Here is a 27,531-nt window from a genome sequence, read left to right as displayed (position 1 = left end):
CAAAAACGGATACATGGGATTACTATGTGTACTTTATATCTTAAGAAATTTTCCTTCTAACACTTTACCATTGTTGTATGATTCTTTATACTTAGCCTGGTCCTTTTGTCTTTTATCAACAACATAATTCAAAGGTTTCATGCATTATTGAATACATCAGTGGGTTGAAATACACAAATAGTCTACCCTCAAACTGTAAATTACCATACTCTTAAACAGTGTAACTAGTTTTTAAAAACAGTATTTATTTTCAGGATAAATCCAATCAAAATCAAATTATTTATTGGATTAAGCAAAGTAAGCATAGTCAGTTACAGTATACACAGTAGTGTTTTCCAATACATTACAGAGATACATGTTCCTGTAAACATACATAATAAACATAGAAGTCATTGTCATTTCACATTCAACAATGATAAGTAATGTGGTACTACTCTCTTGTATCCTTTATAGTAAATACACATTTTATTATTATAATTATTTGAAAAGAATTTAAAAAAAGTCGAAGCATTTTTTTAAATAGGAATCCCTGTGTGAATAAGGTTCTTTTAAATACATTCAAATGTGCTTAAGAGGAACTTCGGGCTGAGGAGAGGGATTCATCGAATAGAGAAATAAAGATTTTCCTAAGTTTTCGACTATTTTCAAATTTCTAAATAAAAAAAAAATACTTCAGTCTTGAAATTTAAAAAAAAAACTCATTTAATACTTGTATTGATTGACTGATTGATTGATAAAGTTACAACGTTCTACAGTATATATTTCAAGCATTTCAAAATGAGAACGGGTGACCACTCGAAGAAGATCCTGTTTTGTACTAGTCCAACAGACTAGGTAAGATTCATTGCACTTTATTGCACTAGCTCACAGAAGCAACAGACGACAGGTAGGCATACCAACCCACTTGGACACATTATTCTGACACCGAGCCAACATTATATTCGCTAATTACTGCAGAGAAGCAGTGACTACCAATTTAGACAAACGAGGAAAAGAAAAATATGACACGTTGAACAAATCAGTTCTCATGTGCTGATGGATACACCGCAACTGAATATAATCTTAATCTGAAATTACTATTAAGTAAATAGGTCGTTTGCTGTTATCGTAAAAATATTTTTTTCTCCAGTAGAAATGTTAATTGCTATTATTAATGTCCTTTTGAAAAAAAAGAGGTGTTTCATCAATTCAAAGGGTCCGTTAACTATGATGGAAGATCCCGATGTACTTTAGTAGTTCTAGGTTATTTTTTCAGTTGACTGTACATCCAATAAACAGCCGTAACCATATCTCCAACCATTTTCAATAAATAATTTACCTGAAATTTATCATTCTTATCTGGTGCATAAAACTTGTAACTAGGAAATTCTTTCACAAAAAGTCTATTGGTCCTTACACATTTCACCATATAAACAAGACTAGCAGTTTTACAGCAAATCTGTAACCCAAAGATTTCATCCTGCCTCGACATATGGGATGCCATTTCTAACTGCAACTGCATTAAACTTTCTTCCTGAAATCCTTTTTTAATAGAAATTATCATTAAGATTGATGGTGGCTCTGAGAGTGTATAATTTTTACAGATAATAACATCGGGTACAAAAATCTTCCTGGCATATGAACAATCCATAGTCAAAGGTGTGCTAAGTTGTCTTGTAGTCTGTGGCACAACAAGTGGGGTAAACTTCCTGATGCACGCTTCAGCTGATTCATTTTTGTCCCCTTCACCTTTACCTTTTGGTGAGCTATAATCAGATGAAGATTTCACTTCGAATTCTAAATCTATGATTTCTCCATACCTACTTTTTTTTGAAACACCACCAAGCTGAAGGACATCAATGTCTTGTATGTTTATCATGTCAAGGACTTCCCTACAAAGTTCCCTTAAAGCTATTTTCCCCTCTGAATCAAGCATGTTTCGCTCAAAAGCTATCAGAAGAAACTTTGCAAGTCTGTCTGATGGCAAATCTGAAACGGAAGGAAAATGTACATAAACTTTAAAATAAATTTTATGTCGCTTCTAAAATTGTGCTGCCAATTAACAACCATACATAAAGATTTCAGTGGCCAAGTAAAAACATTATATGGCATAGATTTTTCCAGTGAAATTTAAACAGTGCAGTTTATTTTGCTTTATGTTCTGCTCAATTGATCTGTATCTTAAAGCAGGAGACAACAGAATAAGAACTTAGTCCGACCCTAAGCACTGTCGATGATTTTATGCATATTCAGACTGTGCAATCAAGTTGGCGTCTTAGAATTTAGAATTGTACAAAAATGTTAAAAGGAAAGTCGCAAGTAATAATTCATTTAATAACGTTGTAACATGAGGAAGGGTTCATTCATTGTCTTCATAAATGGTTTTGTCATTAGCAGTTGGCCAAAGGTCAAAACAGGTAGACATTAACTTTGAAAGATAAAAATGATTTAATTTGGAGTAGCTTTCAGGTACATACCATTTGCTTCTTAAGGCGGGCATGGAATTTAACGAGGAGTCTGTTTCGCGCAAGCAAGATTATTTTTTTACAGCAGCAGCCAGACTTGAAAATCTACACTGTGAAATAATGGTGGAAATATTGAATCAATGGTTTGATTTCTGTCTGTGGCAAAGTAATTTTTTTGGGCCATAACTTAATTTTTTTTCTTCAAATAATCAAATAATAGGTGCCTAAAACAATAAGCCCCAGACAAATAAAACAAGAGACTCCCAGGAGCCTGAATCGCTCACTTGGTTAAATGTTTGCTTTTCAAGGACAATAGCATGAAATTGTTCAACAATTTGGTTCCATGAAGACTGGTAGGACTTATCATGAGGATCATTTCATCAATCGAAAGTTTCATTCTATCTATTATAATTTCAAGATATTGACTGAAAACTGCAAAAAACGTAACTTTTTGCCCTTCAAGGGCAATATCTCTACTATGGAGTCGTGTGACAACTTTGATCACTGGAGACTTTTGTAGGCCATATAATAAGAATCATTTCAGCAATTGAAAGTTCAGAAAAAAATAACAAAAGTCAGTGAACCATGAAAAGACTGATAAATATGTGGACCTAATTATTTGTGGATACTGAGAAATGGACCCAAACAAAAAACACTGAGGCAAAGCTGTCACTTTTCATTTCGGTAACTGCAAGCAATACTTCCATTGTTTGAGTTTGTTTTCTTGGCACCAGGACTGATCTTATAGAGCAAGTTGATTTTTTTGTCCCTTACATATTCAGAGCAGTCAACGACCTTTAGCTAGGAATTTTTCTTTTTTCAAAATATCTGAATGCGCTATTTTGGCTCTTTTTTTAATTGGACAGTGATCATCATTTAAATCTTAACACTCCGTGATATTTTTTTAAGCTGGTTATATTATAAAATAGAAAGTATCAGAGGGAATAAGCAAGGACGGACTCGTATTTTTGTTTCAAATAGGAAAAGCGACGATTTTTGTTTTTGAGAGAAAATGAATCTGAAAAAAAGTTTAATTAGCGTGACACCAAAGATAGTAAACGTGAGGGTGTTATTTTGTGCTTGAAAGTGTGACTCTCACGCTAATAGCGTAAGACTTGACAGGTTTGCATACTTTATGTTGTTTTGTTTACTGTTCTCTTGTTCTACAATGACTCAGATAGGAGAGGAATGACTTATTCACAAAACTATTTTAAACTGCCACATACATTTGTGTCCGTCCTAGGTTGTCCACGGCCTGAGAGGGTCTACCATGCACCCCCGCTCATCAACTTCATGGCGATTCTCAGGTACATAATAATTATACCTCCCATTACCAAATTAATTTGTCCCCAAAGAATATTCTCGGATTCTTTTTCAGTACAAGATATAATTGTACCCAATTGACACAAAAAGCCATGATTTTTATATTCAATTGTTCGAGCGCCCAAGTCCTCCTAAGACATCATGTGTAAGGAGATTGAATATATATAGGTACCATCAAGTAGTCACATTTCTCAGCTTTTAAATGTTACCAATTAATGTGCTGTAACATTTAGGCTTTTGGAGAAAAGGGAAAAAATGCAACCCTAACCTACCGAAAAATCGCTTAAATTGACATATTTCTCAATGTCAAAGATTAAATAATGCTAGTCTTTGAGAAAGGGAGGAAAGTATACAGACATTTTGAGACTTAAAAACTGATATTTTTCATGTGAAACGGTAATCAAGGGAACCAAAGTTATAGCGGTAATCAAAAGAATGTAATCCAGGGACAAAGACCAGACATGGAAAACAGACATACACAACAAAGAACATAAAGTAACTAAAATCATACATACAAAATAACAAAAGCAAATGAGCAACTCGGACTCCACTAAAAACTGGGAGCATGGACCAGGTGCACTGGTAGGGTAAGCGTCCTCTGCTTTTCTAGAAACACCCGCCAAGTTGCTCATAAAAAGTCAAGTCCTGGGTAGACAAACGGGGAAAGGAAAACTATGACCCGTTGAATAAATCAATTTTCATGGTGCAGATGGACACACCATAACGATCCACGAGTTCATGATGACGACCATAAAACTTCTGTAGTGATGACTTCAATCTTCTAGCAACATAACCCTGTTCCAGAAGCCTACATGTATTTGTTAAGAGTTCTAGCGCGATTCAAAAAGTCTGCGTAGTTTCGGCAAGCTCTGGCATAACGTATGAGTTATGATATGAACACTCCATACTATTGATTAATACGTATAAAGGGTGAAACTATACAAAAAACATGCCAAAAGTATAAAAGATATACCAATACATAATAAAATTCAAATGGGGTCAACAGAGAATGAAACAAATTATAACCACATGCTTGTACAAAATCAAAAAGGTGTTACATGTACATATGAGATACCTGTATACAAAAATAAGAATACAACCATTAAGATGACAAGTGTACATGAGGAAAATGGTAGCTGTAAATGTTCTTATACAAATCATATGGTAATATCAATAAATAAATGACAAATAAAAAGAGCGAATAAACAATAATAATAAATAAATCATTATACAGGAACAGGTGGTTTCACCAATACATACATGTAGTAAGCTCACTTGGCGTCCGTCGTCGTCGTGGACAAATTTTCGAAAATCTTCTTCTCTGAAACAACTAGACCGACAGGATGTAAACTTGGCATGATTGTTTCTTAGAGTATTGTGCACAAAATGACCGTTGGGATTTATCACCCGTGAAAAATCATGGCCCCCGTTACTAAAAATACAACATAGGGGTTGAAAGCATTTTATTTTTTACAAAAACTCAAAAGTCGGTGCCTTTAGCAAAATTCTGGCAGGATAATATTGTTCAGCATCATAAGAGGCCTATGCCAAAGTTTTCAAAACAATTCATTTGATGAAAGAGTTACGGCCCCTGAAACAATTTTGTATCATATTTAGCATGTACAACCTTGAAAATCTTCTCTAAAACCATTGTACAGAATTCAATGAAAGTTGGCACATTTGTTTCTATGCTATTTCTATGATATATTTTTAACCTTTACTTTAAAAAATGAAAATATTCCACTGACAACGTCTCATAAGCACTTAGGGGTTACTTATAGCCGCGATGGCAAATGGAATAATCATATTGAAAATATATTATCTAGTATAAAAAAAAACATGTGAATATTCTTCGAAAATTAAAATATACACTTTCTAGGGAAAATTATATCCTGCTTTTATTAGACCGATATTCGAGTATGCTTGCGAAGTTTGGGACAATTGCGGGAACAGAAATTCAGTATTCAAAGTACTACCAACTACCCCCTTCGGAATGGACAAGATATTATTGTACCATTCTGTAGACTAACACTATCTACTGAATTCCTTCAACTATAAAGCAATGGAATCAACTTGACCCAATATTAAGAAGGGTAGACTCAAAATACAAATTTAAAAGTGGATTGAGAAAAGATAAGCCAAATGTTTCATCGTATTATTCATTTGATCCCAGAAAGCTTAATATTATTTTGACACAGTTAAGATGTTCTGCTTCTTTTCTAAACAACGATTTATTGCGTTGTAATATTATAGCAGACCCGTCCTGTAGTTGTGTAGCTGTAATTGAAAACGTAAAACATTTTCTATTTGTTCAATATATGATATGCAAAGAAATACACTAATAAACGATCTAAACTGACTTCCAGAAAACTCTTTAATTAATGTTGAACTTCTAGCAAAAGGTGATATGAATTTAACAAATGACCAAAACAATAGAATTTTCAAACTAAGTCAAGACTATATAAAAGCATCAAAAAGATTCCTTGTAGTGTAATATTCTTTGTGTTTTGTTTCAAGTATTTGCTCACCTATTGTTTCTAAAAATATTACTACATGTATTATACATATGATGCATGCACATGCATGCTGTAATTATTATATTGTATATTGGAGAAGACATCCAAAGTGTGATTCACTTCTGTCTAATCTGTTGTGCTTTGGGCAATAAAATATGTTTAAACTGAACTAAACTAACCTGTGAAAAAAACAGGGCCACCGTGACTAAAAATAGAACATAGGGGTCAGAAGGCAGTTTTTGCAAATAAATCAAAAACCGTCGCCGTTAACAAACTTTTTGCAGGGGAAATATTGTTATGCATCACGACACCAAATTTTCGATACGATTCGTCTACTGATGTAGGAGTTAACTAAAGTCTCCTGAAACAATTCTTAAATTTTTTTCTCACATGTACAACTTTGAAAATTTCCTCTAAAACCATTTCAGATCATTTAATGGAAATATGCATATCGGTTCTTTAGTGTATTGTACTCGAAATGACTTGTGATTTTTAATCCGTGAATAGATATGGCTATCTATACTAAAAATGGAATATATGGATCGGAAGACAGTTTTTTTTAATAATTCAACAACGGTTGCCTTCAGCAAAATTCTGGATCAGGTCATAAAAAATGTTATTAAAAGCATTTCATGCATTTGACAATTCAGTTAATTTTAACAATTCAGTTAATTTTAACTTAGCCCGTCTCTTTCCTCAAGTGTTTTTTCAAATAAGCAAATAGTAAAGCAGGTGAGCGATTCAGGCTCTCTTGAGCCTCTACTTGTTTTACATAATCATTAGGCAAAAACATGATGGAAACGTTTAATTGTTTTCAGAAAGTTTATTAACTTTGGCTGAGGAAGCACTTGGAGATCTCCCGTGGGAAATTGATGAACGTGAAATTTTGGAATTTTTATTGCTGGTTTACTAGAAGATTGATTGAAAATTCTGCTGATTTTACAATAGTGTAAAGAGTGCAACTTAATAGAACAACATTTAAGACAACGATTTTCATAAAGTACAGTTCAGGTTCATCATTGGCCTCAGTCGCGTTATTCTAATGCTAGGAATCGCTCTGACAGGCACGACAGGCGTCCTTATAATCACGATGTTGATCATGAAGAACCCTTACACGAATCCATTTCAAATGAGTAATAAGTATAATAAGTTTGGACATAATACGAGATTTTGTAGATCTTCAACTGCAATTCAATGACAGGTCAACCTCAAAATTTTAGAAATAGCTATATAGACGAGAGGAGTTTGTACAAAAAGCAAATGTATCTTTACATAATCAGAATTTCCAAGACCACAGATTCAAAAATGGGTCAGATGTTCCTTTAAAAAATTCAAATGTCCCTGCTCAGATATTCCAAAATCAGACTTCGTTAAAATGCTATCGATGTCAGAAACCTGGTCATATTTCCACCAATGGTCCACTTCCACCACCTCAGGGAACTCGGTTAAACTAAAACCTTCTCTTTATACTGGAAGCGATAAAGGGAAGAAAAAGCATGTAAAAAAATTTAAACAAGAAGCTCCCTGGAGCCTGAATCGCTCACCTAGTAAAAGTTTGTCTTTCACGGGCAATAAATTTAACAAGGAGTTGTCCAACAATTTTGACTCATAAGACTTTGGTAGGACTATCATAAGGATCATTTCAGCGATTGAAAGTTTCTTTATATCTATTATAGTTTTCAAGATATTGGCTGAAAATAAAAAAAACGTCATTTTTCATCTTTCAAGGAAAATAACTCTTACAAGGAGTCGCCTGACAACTCTGATCCCTGAAGACTTTTGAAGGCCTTCTAATAAGGGTCATTTCAGCAACTGAAATAATTTTGTTTAACCTAACAGTTAGGGGATATATGCAAAAAAATACTGTCTGACCCCCATGCTCTATTTTTAGAAACGGTGGCCATATTTTCGACAGATAAAAAATCCCCACACCAGTTCTATGCAGGATACCCTAAGGAACATTCAAACCAAGTTTAGTTCAAATTGGTCAAGTAGTGTCAGAGGAGAAGATTTTTGAAAGAAATAACATTAAAAATAGCAAAAACCGCCGAAGAAGGACGATAACTCCAACATGGCTCAACAGATTAAAATGAAAATTTGACCACAGATAGATATCATAATGCTGAACACTTTTTTATCGTCGTTTTATCGTCAGAATTTGGCTAAACCTTACGGTTTTGGAGATACATACAAAAAACTACTGTCTGACCCCCATGTTCTATTTTAGTAACGGCGGCTATGTTTTTAAAGGGTTCAAAAATGCCATTCATACTAAGTTTTTTTTCCAACTGGTCAAGTAGTATCAGAAAAGAAGAGTTCTGAAAAATTGTTAACGACGACAACAGACGCCGATTGATGGCAATAGCTAACATGGCCTTCGGCTAGCTGAGCTAAAAAATTGAAGGTTCCAAATTTTTTAAAAAATTATTTAGCGGGTACACCAAGTTTATGTTTAATTCGAATTCCAAAATCGTTATCTTCGTAGTCTTACAGACACGGAAGCTCACACTTCCCCCTTTTATTCTAGAATTGGGAATAGTTTAGTTCAAATACGTAAAAGTAGACGTTTTCCAGTTATGATCACGAACAATACAAATCAAACGGTACATCATACACGTGGGTGTCTTTGGGGGTTACGCCCATCCAATATCCGATGAAATTATATCGGAAACGGACATGTCAAATTTTGTACCACGGTGCGAGCCGGGTACACATACTGAAATCAATGCGGTTAGCAAATCTGAATAAGCGAATCATGTCCATGTATCAGACGAATTTAGCGATTTAATTAATGAATTGATTATGGCTAATGAGGGTGTGTTCACACAAACTGATAGACGTAGCGTACGGTGTTGGTGTCATTTTTTGGTAACGTCGAAATCGGCAAAATTTGACGTCTTTTTTTTTATATTTCGACGTACATCGTTCTATAACTGTTACGTGTAAAAAGAAGTGTGCTTATTTAATTTTTTACATATAACACACGCGAGATGTTTTATTATTTAATTATCCGATTCGATATCAGTTTTCCGTACGTTTGGTCAATTGGAGTGATCAGATTACATCCTGATATGGTAAATAGTTTGGCATTAACCATTTAAAAATGATTTGAAGGAAATTTTATCCTATGAGAAAAATGTTAGGAGTTATGAAAACAAATTTCGTGATGCGCTAAAAAAATTAAAACACCCTCACTAAAACAGTAAGCTAACAAACCTACAAGCAAAAAAGTCAGTAGCACCACCCCCCGGTTTAAGTTTGGCAACGCCTAAAAACATTTCCATAATTTTTTATTGAGGGGGTCCGATTTCGATTTTTTTTTTTTATTTTATTGGATTCTTCATTGGATTAATCATTAATAATCCTGCCTGCATTTGTTAATCTGATTTCGGATATCTCTTACGGTTTTCGATTTATAAGGGGTCAAAAAGGCTACACCAGAATAAATAATTTATTTGTTTTGTTTTTGGTGCGATTTGAAAAGAAATAAAAAAAATAAAAAAAATATTTTTAGCAATATTTGTACCGCTTTTTATATCTTATAGCTAAAACAATTACCAAGAGGTAAGTAGACGATCATTAAATACGTAGATTTCACAATATTTCACTAGCGCACGTGCAAGCGTGTGTCTACACATTTCAATATACTTTGATGCATGCACGCTGATCCCAATTTCACCAGGACATCATTGCATATGAACAGACAAGAGTGCGCGCAAGGCGGGGGGGTTTCGTTTCAAAAATGTTGTTTTCTTTTCAACATTTCTTTCATTATTTTATCAGATTCGCTAAAACGTTTTTTTTATTCATTACGTCCACAGTCGTAATAATTTAGTATCGTAACTTTTCAATACTTTTTTATTGTTTTTGAAAATTGACGTTAAAAGAGTTTTTACGTCGCAAAACAGAACGTTACTTTGGAAACGTCAAAACTGCGCTTTGTGATATTTTTGTTAGACACGGTTTTACATATAAAACCCATTTGTTAAGCCAAAGAAAAAATGGAAGGATAAAACCATAGATGAGGATGAATACATTCTTAAGTATATGAAGAAATCGACTCAACAAAATTTGACTTTTTAAACAATTCGTTCGAATTTCGCTTGGTGTGCGCGTGAATAAATAAAATCTACAAATTTTATATGTTGTGACATTTTGGTTAGACACAGACAAAATGCTGCGCTAAGATACATGTTCAACCAAGTACTATTATTTTTAGAATATACTATCTGCAGCATATATATATATATACATGTAAAATTTTAAATTTCATAGTTATTAGTTCGCTCAAAGCTAACGAAAAAAGCTTTTGATAAAGACCGGGTAGCACGCAATGTGTAGAAAACGTCGGGAAAAAGACAACGTGACATAACATCTGTGCGTATTTATCTACTATTAGACAATAAAACTCAGTATTTCTTAGAATAAACATGATATTCTGAATATTTATACAGTCCTTTAAGCGTGAATATACATTGGTAAAAATACTATTCGTTGTTATATTTTACAACCGTATGCAAGAAAGTAGCCAATGGCCAACGTCGAAAAAATTAAGATTTGTGACGTAATTGAAATACGGACAAAAAGGCTTTAAACAAAAAGACTGATTGAACATTTTATATATTTTTTCATTGGGGTTATGTAATAAATTGTCAAAATAGTCAATAAAAGTCCCGATTAAAAAAAGCTGTTCCCATAACTTAAAAAAAATGTCTAACATTTTGTCTTCAAATCGGTTTCTTTCCATTTTTACAATGTCCACACCAAAGGGGAGACATTTGTGATATCGTAATACCCTTTGATCTTATGATTACGTCATGAAAATTATGACATCGTCTGCAGCACACACTGCTTTTTCCAAAAAAGTTTGTTTTATCAAAATACGCCGAGAAAAAACTTAGATATATAGGCAAAATGGGAAGCAAGCATTTCTTAATGTTACCCGTCCACATATGAAAATGGACGTTCTTGTGATCGAATAATGCTTTCCCTCCACAATTAACGGCATCTTTCAAAGATTTATGATTGTAATCCGCTGCTGGTGGATTTTGTCCCCGAGGGTACAATCAACCCAGTAATATAATTTTATGGTTTTAACGAGGAATGGAAGAAAAACTAACTCGAACGTCGCCCAGTATAAAAAAGGTCCGAACCTGACAGCAGATCGGACACACTGTTTTCTTGTAAGACTGTGGTGTCCTCAGATATGAATCTTAGCACGTTCACATCTGGTATGGATAGTGCCCCGACCATTCCAACAAAAAGTAGCCAATCACACGTTCAGTCTGCAGACCATCTATTCCAGTACAAACAAAACCTTCCATACAAGAAGTCACGATGACTTATCAACAAACTTAATATATGGATTAGAATGCAACTTATGCAATTTAATATGTCGGTGAAACACAAGAACGATTAAACAATAGGTTCGGGAATAAATACCACCAAATTCCCGACAGTTTATCAACATTTTAATCAACAAGATCATTCAATCCTCTCTATGAAAGTTCGTATTTTAGAAAAAAATTTACCATCTACAGAAGAAGATGTTTACAAAATGCTTGAGTTTTTAATAGAAAAACATATTTGTTTTTCGTGTTGTGGACGCGTTTTTAAACAAACGGTCGGCATTCCAATGGGAACAAATTGTGCTCCTCTACTGGCTGACCTATTCCTTCACTCTTACGAGGCTGACTTTATAGCTCATCTGATCCGAAAGAAAAAAATATCGTTTAGCTAGATCCTTTAATCTCAGTTTCTGCTATACAGATGACATATTATATTTAAACAATCCTAATTTGGGGGATCTGATACATCGCAACCACCCCAAAGAACTTGATATAAAGGATACTACAGACACTGTGGAGTCAGTCTCATATCTTGACCTACACTTAGAAATCAATGGTAAAGGAAAACTATTGACCAAACTTTACGACAAACGTGATGACTTTTTATTCAAAATTGTCAACTTTCCTTTCATCTGTGACAACATCTCTTCAGCACGTACATATGGAGTGTTCATATCACAACTCATACGTTATGCCAGAGCTTGTCGAGACTATGCAGACTTTTTGTATCGTGCTAGAATTCTAACATATAGGCTTCTGGAGCAGGGTTATGTTGCTACAAGATTGAAGTCATCACTACTAAAGTTTTATGGTCATCATCATGAACTTGTGGATCGTTACTGTGTACTCATCTGCACCATAAAAAAACTGAATTGTTCAATGTGTCATAGTTTTTCTTTCCTCTTTCGATTACCCAGGACTTGACTTTTTATGAGCAACTCGGCGGGTGTTTCTAGAAAAGCAGAGGACGCTTACCCTACCGGTGCACCTGGTCCATGCTCCCAGTGTTTATTGGGGTTCGAGTTGTTCATTTGCTTTTGTTACTTTGTATGTATGATTTTAGTTACTTCATGTTCTTTGTTATGTATGTCGGTTTTCTTTATCTGGTCTTTGACCCTGCATTACATTCTTTTGATTACCGCTATAACCTTGGTTCCCTTGATTACCCTAAAACAACAACCATTTTCAAACATTTTGATATCAATATTGCCTTTGATATCTCCACATCCTATTATCAATATTTTGGTTTTCGTAACCAGCCCCAGTTTAATTGAATGTGACACCAACAACGTACGCAACTTCATAGGGATTAAGGTAGGACTAAGACTTTGAAAATGTCCATACACTTTCCTCCCTTTTTCAAACTAACATTATTCAATCAAGAATGTCTAACCACTGTCCTATCACAGAGAGGTATAAGGGTACCTGAAAATCATATTTAGGTTGATGAATGGGGTGAGGTGCACAAGGGATATCTCAGCCCACATACTAAAGTCAGGATCTTTCGTCAAAGGTTGTCATTTATTAGATACTTCATTGTCTTGGCTAAATTTATTCAATTAAAGAACTTAAGTGAGCACGCTCACATACCCCACGCATCCCGATGTTGGATACTCAAGTAAATTTGTTCATAAGAGAAATACATGTAGAAGAACCACAATAAAAAGGGGAATAAGAATGTTTTTTAGGCTTTAGACCTTTATCTTCTAACTAAATTCTACCACTCAGAATGGAAGTTTCCACTCCAGACTGTGATTTCTTTAAGTTTTAGTTTATCCAAAGTAAATATCATCACAGCAGAACACAACATTCACTTGACCTGTAACTTATCTTGGTGAACTTACATATCAAAAATCATGTCATAATCTGCAAGTGTTTAGAAAAAAAGAAGTCCAAAAAATGGTTATTTCTGTAAATTTAGCTAAGTTCAAGGCCTGTAATTTCGGTAAAAATCATCAGAGCAGAACGAAACTTATACTTGACCTATAACTTATTATGGTGAACTTATATATCAAAAATCATGTCAATATCTACAAGCGTTTAGAAAAAAAGTCTGGAAAAGTGTTATTTCTGTGAATTTTGTTAAGATTAACGCCCATAATTTCTGTAAAAATCATTGCAGCAGAACGAAATTTAAACATGACCTATAACTTATCATGGTTAACATGTATATCAAAAATCACGTCAATATCTGCAAGGGTTTAAAAAAAAAGTCAGGAAAAGTGTTACTTCTGTGAATATTGTTAAGTTCAAGGCCTGTAATTTTGGTAATAATCATCGGAGTGGAACACCAGACCTGTAACTTATCATTTTGAACTTATATACCAAAAATCATGTCTATATCTGCAAGTGTTTACAAAAAAAGTCCTGAAAACTGAAGATGGATTGACTGACGGGTCAAAAGCATTATACCCCTCACAACTTCGTTGCGTGAGATATAATAATTTTCATTTCAGGGGCATTTAGAGCTTGCAATGAATAAAATGCTTCACATGACACAGCTTAATATGACTGCAGAAGTCGAAACCTGAAAAATTGGAGAAATTTTTTACTAACCATTCCAACGTGATACAGCTTTGAATTTTGATTATTATTAGATATTTGACAAATGATTGAAGCAGTCTCTTTTTGGCCTCTTATTCCTAAATGGTTGAAATCAAAACCTCTAAAATCAATCCAGACATTCCTTTGGTGTATGGCACTTGTGGAACAGCACAGCTCCCAGCATAGTCTGATAATTACCTTACCTGGCATACCTCTAATACCTGGTATGCCAGGTATGCATCCTTTAAAATTAATTATGTTACTTGTAATATACAACTCACTAATTGATAAATAAATTCTGGTGTCTCAAGTAAAATTCACTGTCCATAAGGACAGCTGATAGTAGAAAAGTAAGGTAAAATCTGACTTTTAATTAGTTCTTAGAAACACACAATTGTGTATATAATAATTAATATAACTTGTTATTGGTATTAAATTAGTAATTAGACTGATGCATGTTTTACTGAAATACATGTGTACATGTGTTCCACCTTAAAAGGACTTTTTAAATTATACATTTAAGTTAAAAGAATACAAAAAATGCAGTTTCTGGTGTTCTTTTCTAACATGCAAGAGCAATCAAGGGAACCAAGGTTCTAGTGGAAATCAAAAGAAAGCAATCCAGGGACAAAAACCAAACATGGAGAATAGACATACACAACAAAGAACATTAAGTGATTAAAATATTACATGCAAAGTAACAGTTTATACATGTACAATGTATTTGAGGCTTTTATGGAAAATATCAACTGTAAAAGATAGAATAATGTATTTTATCATTTATTTTAAATCATTTAATACTGAAATTATATTTGCATACATGTCTGAAAAGTTGAAAGTTTCATTTTTATATATAAAAAAAAAGTAACAAGAGGCTCCAAGGAGCCTGAATTGCTCACCTGGTAAAATTTTGCCTTTCAAAGACAATTAATTTACAAGAAGTTGTCCAAAAATTTTGAATCAATAAGACTTTAGTAGGACTTATCATATGGATCATTTCAGCAATTTAAAGTTTCTTTCTATCTGTCACAGTTTCCAAGATAATGGCTGAAAACTGTTAACAAATGGTCATTTTTCAGCTTTCAAAGGCAATAACTCTTACAAGGAGTCATCTGACAACTTTCATCCCTGAAGACTTTTGTAAGCCTTATAATAAGGATCACTACAGCTACTGAAAGAATTTGAATAAACCCTACAGTTTTGGAGATATAAGCAAAAGAACTTATGTCTGAACCCTATGTTCTATCTTTAGTAATGGCAGCCCAATTTTTTTGATGGACCAAAAATCCCAATATCAGTTCTATGCAAGATACCCCAAGAAACATTCATACCAAGTTTTGTTCCAATTGAGTTTTGAAAAATTGTTAACAACAATGACAGATGCCAAGTGATGGCAATAGCTCACATAGCCCTTGGCCAGGTGAGCTAATAAAAAGAATGAAATATGAAATATGATAACAAAACAGTTTTTTTTTTATTGGCAAGGAAACCATTTAGTTTTCTTAATCCACTTATTACATGTACTGAAAAAGGTGGAGGCCACATCTACCAGAAGATGACAATATCCAGGACCAGACCTGCATAGGAAATTTGATTGCTTTACAACTAATAAATGTGCATTAAACCATATCTCAAGGATGTAGGAGAAAATATGGCTAAAATTGACATGTGCATTAAACCATACCTCAAGGATGTAGGATGTTTATGACATGTGCATTAAACCATACCTCAAAGATGTAAGATGTTTTTGACATGTGCATTAAACCATACCTCAAGGATGTAGGATGTTTTTGACATGTGCATTAAACCATACCTCAAGGATGTACAATGTTTTTGACATGTGTATTAAACCTGAAGGATGTAGGATGTTTTTGACATGTGCATTAAACCATACCTCAAGGATGTAGGATGTTTTTGACATGTGTATTAAACCTCAAGGATGTAGGATGTTATTGATTATTATGTATCATTGTAACACATCAATATTTTTCTTGTGACTTTTTTTCTTATGACCTTTTTTCAGATATTATAAAAATCAAATTTCCATGAAAACATTAAGAGTGCATAGAAAGTTAATACAGGTAATTAGTAGTAATTGACTTCTCATGTAAATATTAAATGATATATTGACTGTTTATCATAATGTCAAATAAACAAAACCATATTTACTTTCAATAACAATATCATTTCAAAGTGAAAGTTTGATTTTAATTGAAATCATTTTGTATACTGCATGTAGCAACTCAAAGTTAGGTAGAGGTGTTTTATCATAAATGGTATATTCAATGTTAAATGTACCTTTAAAAAATGTAAATAAAAACATTTTGGTACCTTTTCATATGGGAATCTTTTTGTGCTGTTATATATGAAGATTTCCAGCGTAATAAATCAAATTTATCTTTAATTTTTTGTTGTTGTTACTTTAATTTGTAAACAAATATCTCTGTGTCAGTAATTATATAAAACTGAATTTAACTACATCTCAAATTAATTGTAATACTAAATCATGAAGCAGAATAATGTGTTACTACAACTGAAAAAGTACCAAAATATAGTTTCTTAATTATGATTTTCAAAATAATTCATTACACTGCAAAAAAATTTTTCAAAATATTTCAAAATGATAAATAATGAATATATAAATTGTCACATACATGTAATAACACAATTCAGTTTTATATCAAAATGCCAAAACTTATCCAAGACAAAAGATTTTTACATATACACATATGTTCAAGAGTTTCATTATTTTTTTCAATTCAGGTACATTTTCTTTTGTAGTGTACATTCCATCATTTTCTTTTATAAAACTTTATGAAATTTTAGAATTCTGGAGGTACCTTTCATTAACTTAAAAGGGTAAAATTACCTGCTACTGTCTCTTAATAAAAGGTCTGTATGTTTAATTAAAAACTGGTAAATACACCAATTCATCTACAAATTCCCTAAGAACTGAATATTTTTAAAATTTTCATTATACAAACTAAATAATTTCAATCCCTATATTATATAAAAAAAACTGACTTATTTTTTTATTTATTCAATTTATATACTAATTCTAAAATACTGAAGTGAGCTACCTGTGAGTGATAATTAACTGTATAGGTAAAACCACCAGTAGGTACATGTATCTGTTCAGTTAATTAGTCATTTCCTGTTGTATATTGGATACAGGTGATGCTGGGGGATGCAATGAAGAATTGGATGCCAGGTATGAGGTATGCCAGGTGTTTATCAGATTATGCTGAGAGCTGTACTGTACAATTTACATTCCCTTTTACTAAAATTATTCAATATCCAGAAATTAAATAATAACTTGTTTCTAGTCCCTGTATGGCCCCTTATTCTTACTTAGCTCAAGTCACAACCCAAAATCAATCCCAGTCGTCTCCCTTTGGTGGTACATGTAAGACACCTTGTGGTGAAATTTTAATGACATCATTTTTAATCAATTATTGTCCTAACATAAGAAAAATGCTTGTTTCAGACCCCTTTTAGGCCCCTAATTCCAAAAGAAAATCCAGTTAAAACACTAAAAATTCAATCCCAGCTTTCATTAGGTGGTATGGCACCTTGATATACAATTTCAAAGCAATCCATTTATTAATAGTCAATACTGTCTGGAGATCAGGAAAATGCATGTTTCTGGCCCCATTTTGGCCCCTAATTTCTTAAATGTTAAAGTCAACCCCCAAAATCAATTTCAGTCTGTAGTATAGAATATTGTGAAAAAACATCATAGACATTCATATGCTTTTACTGGACTTATACCAATGTATAGCTAAATTCTATGAAATGCTTGTTTTAGCCACCCTTAAGGCCCCTAAACAGTTGGATCATAACCCCAAAAATCAATACCAACCTTCCTTTTGTAGTTTGGAACCTTGTCATAAAGTTATATAAAGTGGTGCACAACGGCATCATCTGATGAAGAATGTGTGCAAGTACCATCAAACTGCATTCAGTGGTTTCAGTTGAATTATGGATTAGAGGATGGTCCTCCCAGCTGAATCACTATATACCTGTACCTCCAGCTTTTTATGTTGAAACGGGGGTTACCCCCCCCCCCCCCACCAAATACACACATACAAAAACATGCGTCAAAGACCATTGTGGCATATGCATAATGCCTGAAAACTGGTCAGCTGAATGACAACACTTACTATCATCTGTTGAATACCACTTCAAAAATCTCATATGAAGATCTACTGGTATATGTAAAGTTGACAGTGCTTCTAATCTCTGATAAAGTATTTCCTTCTTCTCTTTACACATTTCTGGAACTTCAAAGTCAAAAGTTTCTTTTCCAAAATGTATCCAGTGCAAAGTCATCTCTTCTGACTGATTATCTGGATTTTTGTAAGATAATGCAAATGGTTTCATATGGATATGTTTTTCTTTACATGCATAGTAGTTTTTTTTAATAGTTCCTTGAACATACACCACATCTGATTTTTCAATGGACCATGCCTAAAAATTAAACAAAAAACACAGTCTCAGTAACATTTTCAAGAATGTAAAAAAATATGTCTTTCCAATGTTGAGAAAATTTGTAGAGGCAAAGTATAAGTAATAATCTTCTATCAATTCTTGTCTACTCATGACTTTGACATTGTTTGTGATAACTACAGAGAATGCTTGTACAAAGTTTTTATGAAATGCTTATGGATTATGAGAACAATTAGTCCGACACCATACAAATGGGATATTTGACAAGACGCTCCAATAAAACAACATACACTATTCAATGTTAATTTTATCAACAAAATTATACTTTTAGATCTCAGTGTACACAGGAATTTACTTGTACACTCAGGCCAAAATAAAGTAAAGAGCTTTGTCCAGTGCAGCATGATACAACCACAACATACTGTTCATTTGGGGCAAGTGCGGTCACATTAGTTTTTGACACACCTGAAATAAGGGACTTACAGTTCATTGTGGACGCAATAATTGGTTTGGATGGAGTATAGCACAATATTTTGAAATTCAATTTAATTCAGTAACAGTATGTAAGGGTATTGACCACTTCACAGTTCAGAGTTTAAACCACTTTGACTTAGAAACACTAAATGTTTATTATTAAGCCTCTATAGAGAAGAATAATAAGAAACAAAATCTCTAAAATCTGATGGGAAAATAAAACTAGAGGTTCTAGAGAGACTGAATGCTCACCTGAGCAAAAATAGTCTTCCTGTGGGGATATGGCAACTTGTAGCACAATTTCAAAGCAACCCATTCCCTTTCACTCAAGTTTTTGTCCAGAAATCATAAAAAAAATTGTTTCTGGCCCCATTGTGACATTTTTTTTCTTTTTCTTTCAATTTTATTTTTAAAAAATGCAACAGTTTCCATTATCTTTTAAACAATCCTAATTTTGGGATTTGATACATCGCATCTACCCCAAAGAACTTGAGATAAAGGATACTACAGACACTGTGAAGTCAGCCTCATATCTTGACCTACACTTAGAAATTGACTGTAAAGGAAAACTATTGACCAAACTTTACGACAAACGTAGTGAGTTTTCATTATGAATTGACAACTTGCCTTTCCTCTGTGGCAACATCCTTTTAGCACCTGCATATGGAGTGTTCATATCACAACTCATATGTTATGCCAGAGCTTGCCGAAACTATGCAGACTTTTTGTATCGCGCTAGAATTCTATCAAATAGGCTTCTGGAACAGGGTTATTTTGCTACAAGATTGAAGTCATCACTACAAAAATTTTATGGTCGTCATCATGAACTTGTGGATTGTTAGGTGTATCCATCTGTGCTATAAAAACTGATTTGTTCAATGTGTCATAGTTTTCCTTTCCTCTTTCAACTACCCCAGACTTGACTTTTTATGAGCAACTCGGCGGGTGTTTCTAGAAAAGCAGAGGACGCTTATCCTACCGGTGCACCTGATCCATGCTCCCAGTTTTCAGTGAAGTCTGAGTTGCTCATTTGCTTTTGTTACTTTGTATGTATGATTTTATTTACTTTATGTTCTTTGTTATGTATGTCCGTTTTCCATGTCGGGTCTCTGTCCCTGGATTACATTCTTCTGATTACCGCTATAACCTTGGTTCCCTTGATTACTCTTTCACTGACATTCCTTTTTGCTGATTTATCTAGAAAGACCTAATTTTGAACTTAAAATATTAACAATCCTTTTACTTTAGATAAATAAAAAATACATGTTGCCACTCTCCAATCCTTTATCTCTAATGTCATCAAAATCCATCCAGTTGATTTTACAAACATCCTTAGCAAAAATACCCTATTTTCAACAGCTAAATAGCAATGGAAGTGTTATATAGATTATCACTAGTGACTTCTCCCTCTAATATACATGTACACTCCCTGCTGATACCAAGGACTTGACTGCAAACACCAGTATCAAATACTTTTTGCAGCATCCCAATGTTACTTCGAAATTTTGTTATCATTTTCAATATTGTTTTCATTTCCTTTCCTTGAAACAAAATCTTTTTTTCAAAAGATATAACGGGCGAACTGACTGAAAGGGCGTATGGACCTGGGACGAACGAACACATGGGACGAACACGTTACTAGGACGAACGGATCCGATACCAAAAACGTTTTTAGCGATGCTCTACGCCTCTAGTTTGATTATTCGTAGAAGCAAATCTAACTCAATATCTGAAAGTTTATATACGACTCATACGCAGTAATGAACAAGCGTTCCATTGTGCGTATTTGTGATTGTTATTAAGGTTAGTTTTGATTTTATTTACCTCAGCTTGCCTTCTCGCCATCTTGATGTTTCGGTTTATTGCAAAATCGGCCCATGACAAAATCGACCCACTAATTATTTATGACCTTTCTTTTCATAAAAATGATTATGTATGTTTTTATTACTTTGATATAAAATTCCCTTTTTATTTACATGTGTATATATATAAAAGACTACTATAACAATAAAGTTGAAAAAGATAGCACTTTCCGGAAATCCGCTACACCCATAATTTCGTGCATAATAAAGTTAGGACATCGTTGCTTCCAGCAACTAACTAAAATTATATCACTATCAATTATTATATTTTCACTTCACCTTCGGATATTCACTAAACCACACCCATTTGACTCTAAAACGCATACACTATTTGGCAATATAAATCACACAGTTCTTTCTCCTTCTGGGTCCGACTGGTTGTCCTTGGCTCTTCTCTATCCAACTTGGCATTTTCCTCCTTTACATGGTCCAATTTCAATTTTATGTTCACTTTTCAAATCGTGCAGTAAATTTGTATTTAATAACCATTTCAATAATTCACAATTCATATTTCCTTTTTTTTCATTACAATTTTCTACTAAACATTTCTTTATTTACATTTACTTTTATTATTTATTTATCAACTTATTTATTTCTTTTATTTTGTTAAAAATACAATTAAAATAAATATCAAATTATTTAAAGCCCACCAAATTGGGCTGTCCATGCGAGACCCGACAGGGTAGTCAAGGACGTTAAAAACCCCCTTAGTATTAACTTCTAGCAAATAATTTATAAGTCCTTTTGGATATAAACCACTAAAATCCCGAAAAAAATCTTTCGTTACACAGTGTTAGCCATCAGCTGCACGATATGAGTGAGGCTGACCCCTACCCAAAAGTTTTTCGCTGTGATTTTGAAAATAAAATAATTAAAAAGTCTGCCGATTGTCTTTCAGAAAAAAAAAGAAGAAAAAAAGGCCACAGATGTTTTTTTCTTCTATCCTAGATGAGAAAACAAAGAGAAATACTGGTTGTTTATAGTTATAATCGATTGTAAAATATTCATGCCGTGAGTGTGCTTTTGGTCGTGGATTACCTCTTTAGGGATTCGGTGCTTGGGATATTTTTTTTGTTTTGACCACCACCGTCAAAATAAAAAATATCTCCAGCGCCAAATCCCAAAAGGGATTAGACCGTGGACTAAGTCTATAACATGTTTAGTCTGCAGATTTGGTTTTCATTGTATTCTGAGTTTGGTGTCACTATGACTTATTTCATTTTAAAATTTAAATAAGAATAAACATAAATTCCTATACCTATCGACCCTGCAAAATTTTAGAATGGTGATCGGAAACATAACATTATGTTTTCGGCCTTGGAGATTTCTCAACAATTGACTGGCATGCACCAATCTGTCTTACGTGCACTGGAAAGTGTTGATTTTATCCCGAAAAGTATTTTTCTGGACCAAAAGATTCGGCAAATTAATGTTGTAGGCTGTATAACGTGCAAATCACAAATTGGATCACTAGGTCACGGTGTAACCACTTGATAATGCATTTAATGAATGAATGAATGAACGTGGTTACATGATTACTAATAACTAATTTACCCGAATACACCATGGCCCACATTCATGTGTATGGCTATGCCCGGTGACTGTGCAACACGCTTTGATGTTTTACACCGTCCGTGAGGGACCCTAAATGATAGCCAAGGCGCGCGTGAAGAAACCCCTCAGTCGTCATGTATTACAAATACCACATATAAGTGCAAACAGAGTCTAACAGTATTGAGTATATTTAAGAAATAATTTGTGGAGTGGTAAGATTTGTACTCATTTTAACATGGGTACGGCATTAATATCCGATTATGAGAATATAAATGGCAAACCCATGTTAAAATGAGTACAAATCTACCCCCTCCACAAATTATTTCTTCTCTAATATGACAAATACGGTAATTTTTGCGAAAAAAATCCATAGGCATAGCCAAAATAACGGCTGTAACAGTTCTATTTAACCTCCCCCGTATGGAAGCTGGATTATATTTGTATATTGATATCATCGTATGTGTTAAATGTGTGTATTTATATAATTGATTTCAATTAGGTAACCTCTCAGCCGTTAAATCATCGCGTAAACGTTTTTAAATGAGTTTTTTTGTCTGGAAGCGACAGCGAAAGAAAAGAGACAGTGCGCAGGTGCTAAAGGTGGGGTTGTACCGACATATACATGTACTGTTTGACGATATGAAGACGACCTATTAGAAATGTTAGCACGAAAACGACAATTAAACCAAGTATAGGATCAATCAGCTGATGGTCAGCCTCGCTCATATTGTCTGGCTAACACTGTTACGAAAGATTTTCTTTGGATTTTAGTGGTTATATACAAAAAGACATAACTTATCTGCTAGAAGCAGGGATGTCCTAGCTTTATAATGCATAAAATGAAGGTTGTAACGGATATACGGAAAGTGCTATCGTTTTCAACGTTATTGTTATAGTGTTACATGTATTTAATTATTATTTCTTCTTGTACTTGACGCATCTTCCAACCAAAGTTAAAGACTTTTTGAAGCTCGTAGCTAGGATTTACACCATGTTTATTGTATTTGGTTCTTTTTATTTTCAATTATTTATTGTTCATCTTGATAACTGGTTTTACCTATTATGACTGGTAGCAATTTAATGCGTGTTGAAATATACCAGAAATAATGAACCGTAGTGGAAGCGGGATTTTAGCGCTGTGAAACCTGGTTTAATCCATTTTTCATTTGAAATGCCGGTCCCACGCCGGGACCATTGCGGTGATTTTCTAACTTTCCAGTTTTTGGCCTGATATTTCCATTTGTTATACGGACTTTCCTTTTAGATTATTCCTTTTGACTACTGTCTGGATTTTATCAGTTCGGTATTTTTTTTTACTACCCTTCATTTATCATACTTTAAATAGGAATCTGAACTGAATCTTTATCTGATTGCCAATGATTTATGTCTTTGAATATTCATATATTGAAATGTCCTATTGGAATTTTTGCATGCCAAATAGGAACTTTATATCTGTGTAATTGTGAGAATGATTGTGAGACGGTAGTGATGAATCTGCTTCCTTTGCAATCTATGACCCTTTCGTCCTGTCAACGTGTCCAGGTGGTGCTAAGATGCTCTTTTTTTTAAAAAGATTTTTTAAACTAATTCTCTAATTCTAATTGATTTTCACATGTCTGGTCGATATGGGAAGACATTTCTCGTCTCTATATTAAGATTTAAGTTCTCAGACGCTGATTGGTCAAGTACATAGATGTGATATATTGTCGTGTGATTATGTCTAAAGTATACAGATAAATATTACAACAAATATATCAATGATTCAGTACCGATGATATGCAGCATTTACTGCAAATCTTAAATATTTGCAATTTGTTTAACAAAACGGGCAATAAAGATTCCTTTATAAACCTTAACACTGTAGATAAACAACAAGCCAGCCATTTTAATTACATATACATGTGGATTTATCGTGTAATAAGCATATACAATTTTATTAAATTAACTAAAGTCTCATTTGTACATGTAAACAATAAATGAAGTTTATCACCTATACCATTGCTACATAGAGTACACATGCTTTCTTTATTGACATTGGTCCATCTTCCTGTTTTATTGGAATTTTCAAATTTGATGTTCTCAGCTTTGTTATACATACCCTGCTTTTTTCCCCAGGTAATCTAATCAAATAATTTTCAAGCCTAAACTCTTTTTTGAATAAACGATAAATCTGAGCACAGGATGAGTTTGAAATTTCACTAAACCATGAAGTAATGAATTGATCAAATAAAATGTTATTAGTGTAAGTTGTTCTTATCGAAATATAAACTTAAATATAAACTTTTTTCTTTTTGATTTCTAAAGGCAACCCCTCTATATTTATAAAATAATCCTCAGTTTCATTAAAAAATATGGAAAAAAACATTATTAAAAAGATTTTATATCTTGATACATATTGAAAATTGCTGTGAAGCATTTTCCCCATATGTTATTTATCTGTATTTTTTGCCACAAGGAAGATCTGGAAGAAGTATCAAAAGCTTCAAAAGAAAAAAAAATACCGCATGAAGAACAAAAATGTCGCCGAACGTTGACTCTTTTCTTAACACCTGACTGATTCTCAGAAATAATTGAAATTTATTTCCCAAAATATGTTAACTATGTGTTTATATTTACCCAGACAACTTAATCAGAGTGATTGGTCTAAAATTACGGAGATCAACCTTTCTTTTACAAATATAGTAATGACACGACTTGTCCACGAATAGGGAATGATTCAAACACAACATTAAATAATTTTAAATAGTTGGAATTAGATTTTTTCATGAGTCCCAGGAAATTTGTTATCTTTAAAATTTTAAGTACTTTTAATACCTCTACTCTGTAATAATTCCATTAATAATTTCATTATTAACAATCCTCACAAGATGTGACATTTCATACGTTATACTCATATAACACTGGTGACGCCATAGACAGACAATAGCTAGAATTTCCACCTTTCAGGTAGCAAATAAACGTCTAAGCTATTATGAATTTTACTGGTGACCTTAATCATCCACGAAGCTATTAGTAAAAGAGAAAATGTTTGAATGATGTCTGTTTGAACCCTAACACAATCTATTGTTGTTATGTCAATAATAATTAAAACCAATGACTTCAAGTTAGTTTTTTTCCAGATTATTTTCTCCGAAATTGATTGATCATCTTATAAAGTCTTTCCAAACAGGGGTATTGGTATAGAACTTTGATTTTCTCGACATTTTACAAGATAAATGTGAGCCCAGAGTGCCCTAAGTTTATTGCATTTCTATCAATCTTCCAATGCAATTAAACCAATATTGTAAAATACATGATAACCCCTTGAATGGCGTCCTTGGTCTGTCAAATGTAGATTTAAAAAGGTTATAATAATTGTGACTTGCTAGAGTTATTCACTCCGAATGTTTTCAGTCCTCGAGAAAAAGTTAATGTACTGTTTCAAACGATTCTTGATATCTTCCAAGTCTTAGACAATGTCATGACTCTATTGTTATTTTGTTATTCAGTAAGGAACAGGTTGACTTGATCAGTTAACTAGCTTTCCTGCACTATAACTACAATAGGTTTGTATGGTAACAAAATAAACTCAGTTTAAACAACTTTTTAATTAAAATTGGCCCCCATGCACCGATTTGCTCATCTCAATACATCTGAAGGAAGACTTGATTGCTGTAAAAATATTTTATGTACCAATCCTTTGATACAAGACATGTTACGTGTATGCATATCACAGCCGGATTATATACATCCCTGGCTTATCCGTGATTATTAATGACCCCAAAACTCGGTGTGTGTTATACATAATCACTGATTACTGTAAGAGACTGTAAATTCTCATGAAAAATAAGACTATATTATGCGTATTTTGTAAAGTGAACATAATCGCAGGTATCAATTTTCTCAGTTTCAGTACAAGATTAGCATTAGTATATAAAGTAAATTTCGCTGGTAATATTTTTTTGCAAGAACATAACAAAAACTTATTCACCGCGAAAATTAATACTATTACAGTATTTTAAGGAAAAAACCTTGGATTTAAGTTAAAGTATAAGAAGGAAAATAGCCATGGGAAAATAATATTCTTATTTTTACATTAAGATGCATCTTAAAGGTCATGATTTAGAATGATATTCTATGGATAATTATTTAATCATTCATAATCAAAATCATCTGAAATTGAACGAACCTGTTGATTTAGATTACTTTCAAAATATCCTTCAGTCAAGTTCCTTAATAAATGAATTTTGATACTGTTACGTGTACTGAAGCATGGGAGCAAATTTAAAATCAGAGACTGAAGTCTTGGAAGTCGCTAATCGTCAAATATTCTCTGTCAATGATTTTGGCTTACTTTCAACATCCAAAATGGCACGAATGCGCTATGCTTTAAAATCGGGCGACTTCCATTAAAACATTGGTTCCCTTGATATGATTGCGTACCCTTTTGTAACCGTGATGACCCAAATGTTTTCAATCACCGGAACAAGATTAAATAACTGACAATGGCTATATATATACAGATATCGTGGTCCTGTTAATATATATGACCTATAAATATATAGTCAGTTGTAAAAAAAACAAAAACAAAACAAAAAACAAAAACAAACAAAAACAAAGCAAAAACAAAAACAAAACAAAACAAAAACAAAAACAAAAACAAAAACACATAGACATAGACATATAGTCATGTGTATGATATGTCTTGCTTAGGATCTTCATGCATATTTGATTTTAATGCTGCTGATGTGAGGTTACTCCTTGAAACACGTGTACAGCATATCGAAATTAACAATATATAAACTGGTATTTTTTGTATCTTAAAAGAGGTACGTGGTAGCGATCTTCGGATTTCCTATGATATTTTTATCTCGTATGAAGCTAGAACTATATGATGCTATAGCAGTAAACACGGCGAAGATCTGCAACATTACATGGCGTATGACTATATGTTTATGCAAATCATATGCGAATATTAAGTACTGAAATTACGAGTGCAAGAAGTCGCTAACAATTTTAGCGACTTAAAAGGTAGATT

At 33.2% G+C, this 27,531-nt stretch overlaps 1 protein-coding gene across 1 annotated transcript; it reads right to left on the bottom strand.

Annotated features, from left to right (window-relative positions):
* Positions 1 to 224: 224 nt before the first annotated feature.
* Positions 225 to 20,973, bottom strand: LOC148622965 (uncharacterized). The gene is made up of 3 exons (XM_088573354.1): positions 20,923 to 20,973; positions 18,339 to 18,645; positions 225 to 1,968 (listed from the first exon to the last, which is right to left on the bottom strand). Exons 1-3 carry the CDS (start codon positions 20,941 to 20,943, stop codon positions 1,244 to 1,246), a joined length of 1,053 nt encoding a protein of 350 aa, XP_088429480.1. The 5' UTR covers positions 20,944 to 20,973; the 3' UTR covers positions 225 to 1,243.
* Between the last annotated feature and the right edge of the window lie 6,558 nt (positions 20,974 to 27,531).

The sequence above is a fragment of the Perna viridis genome, chromosome 3 (assembly GCF_037379345.1).
Source record: "Perna viridis isolate PV_CMFRI_1.1 ecotype Kerala chromosome 3, ASM3737934v1, whole genome shotgun sequence".
Classification (NCBI taxonomy): Eukaryota; Metazoa; Mollusca; class Bivalvia; order Mytilida; family Mytilidae; genus Perna; species Perna viridis.
This window is presented reverse-complemented; position numbering and strand designations above follow the sequence as displayed.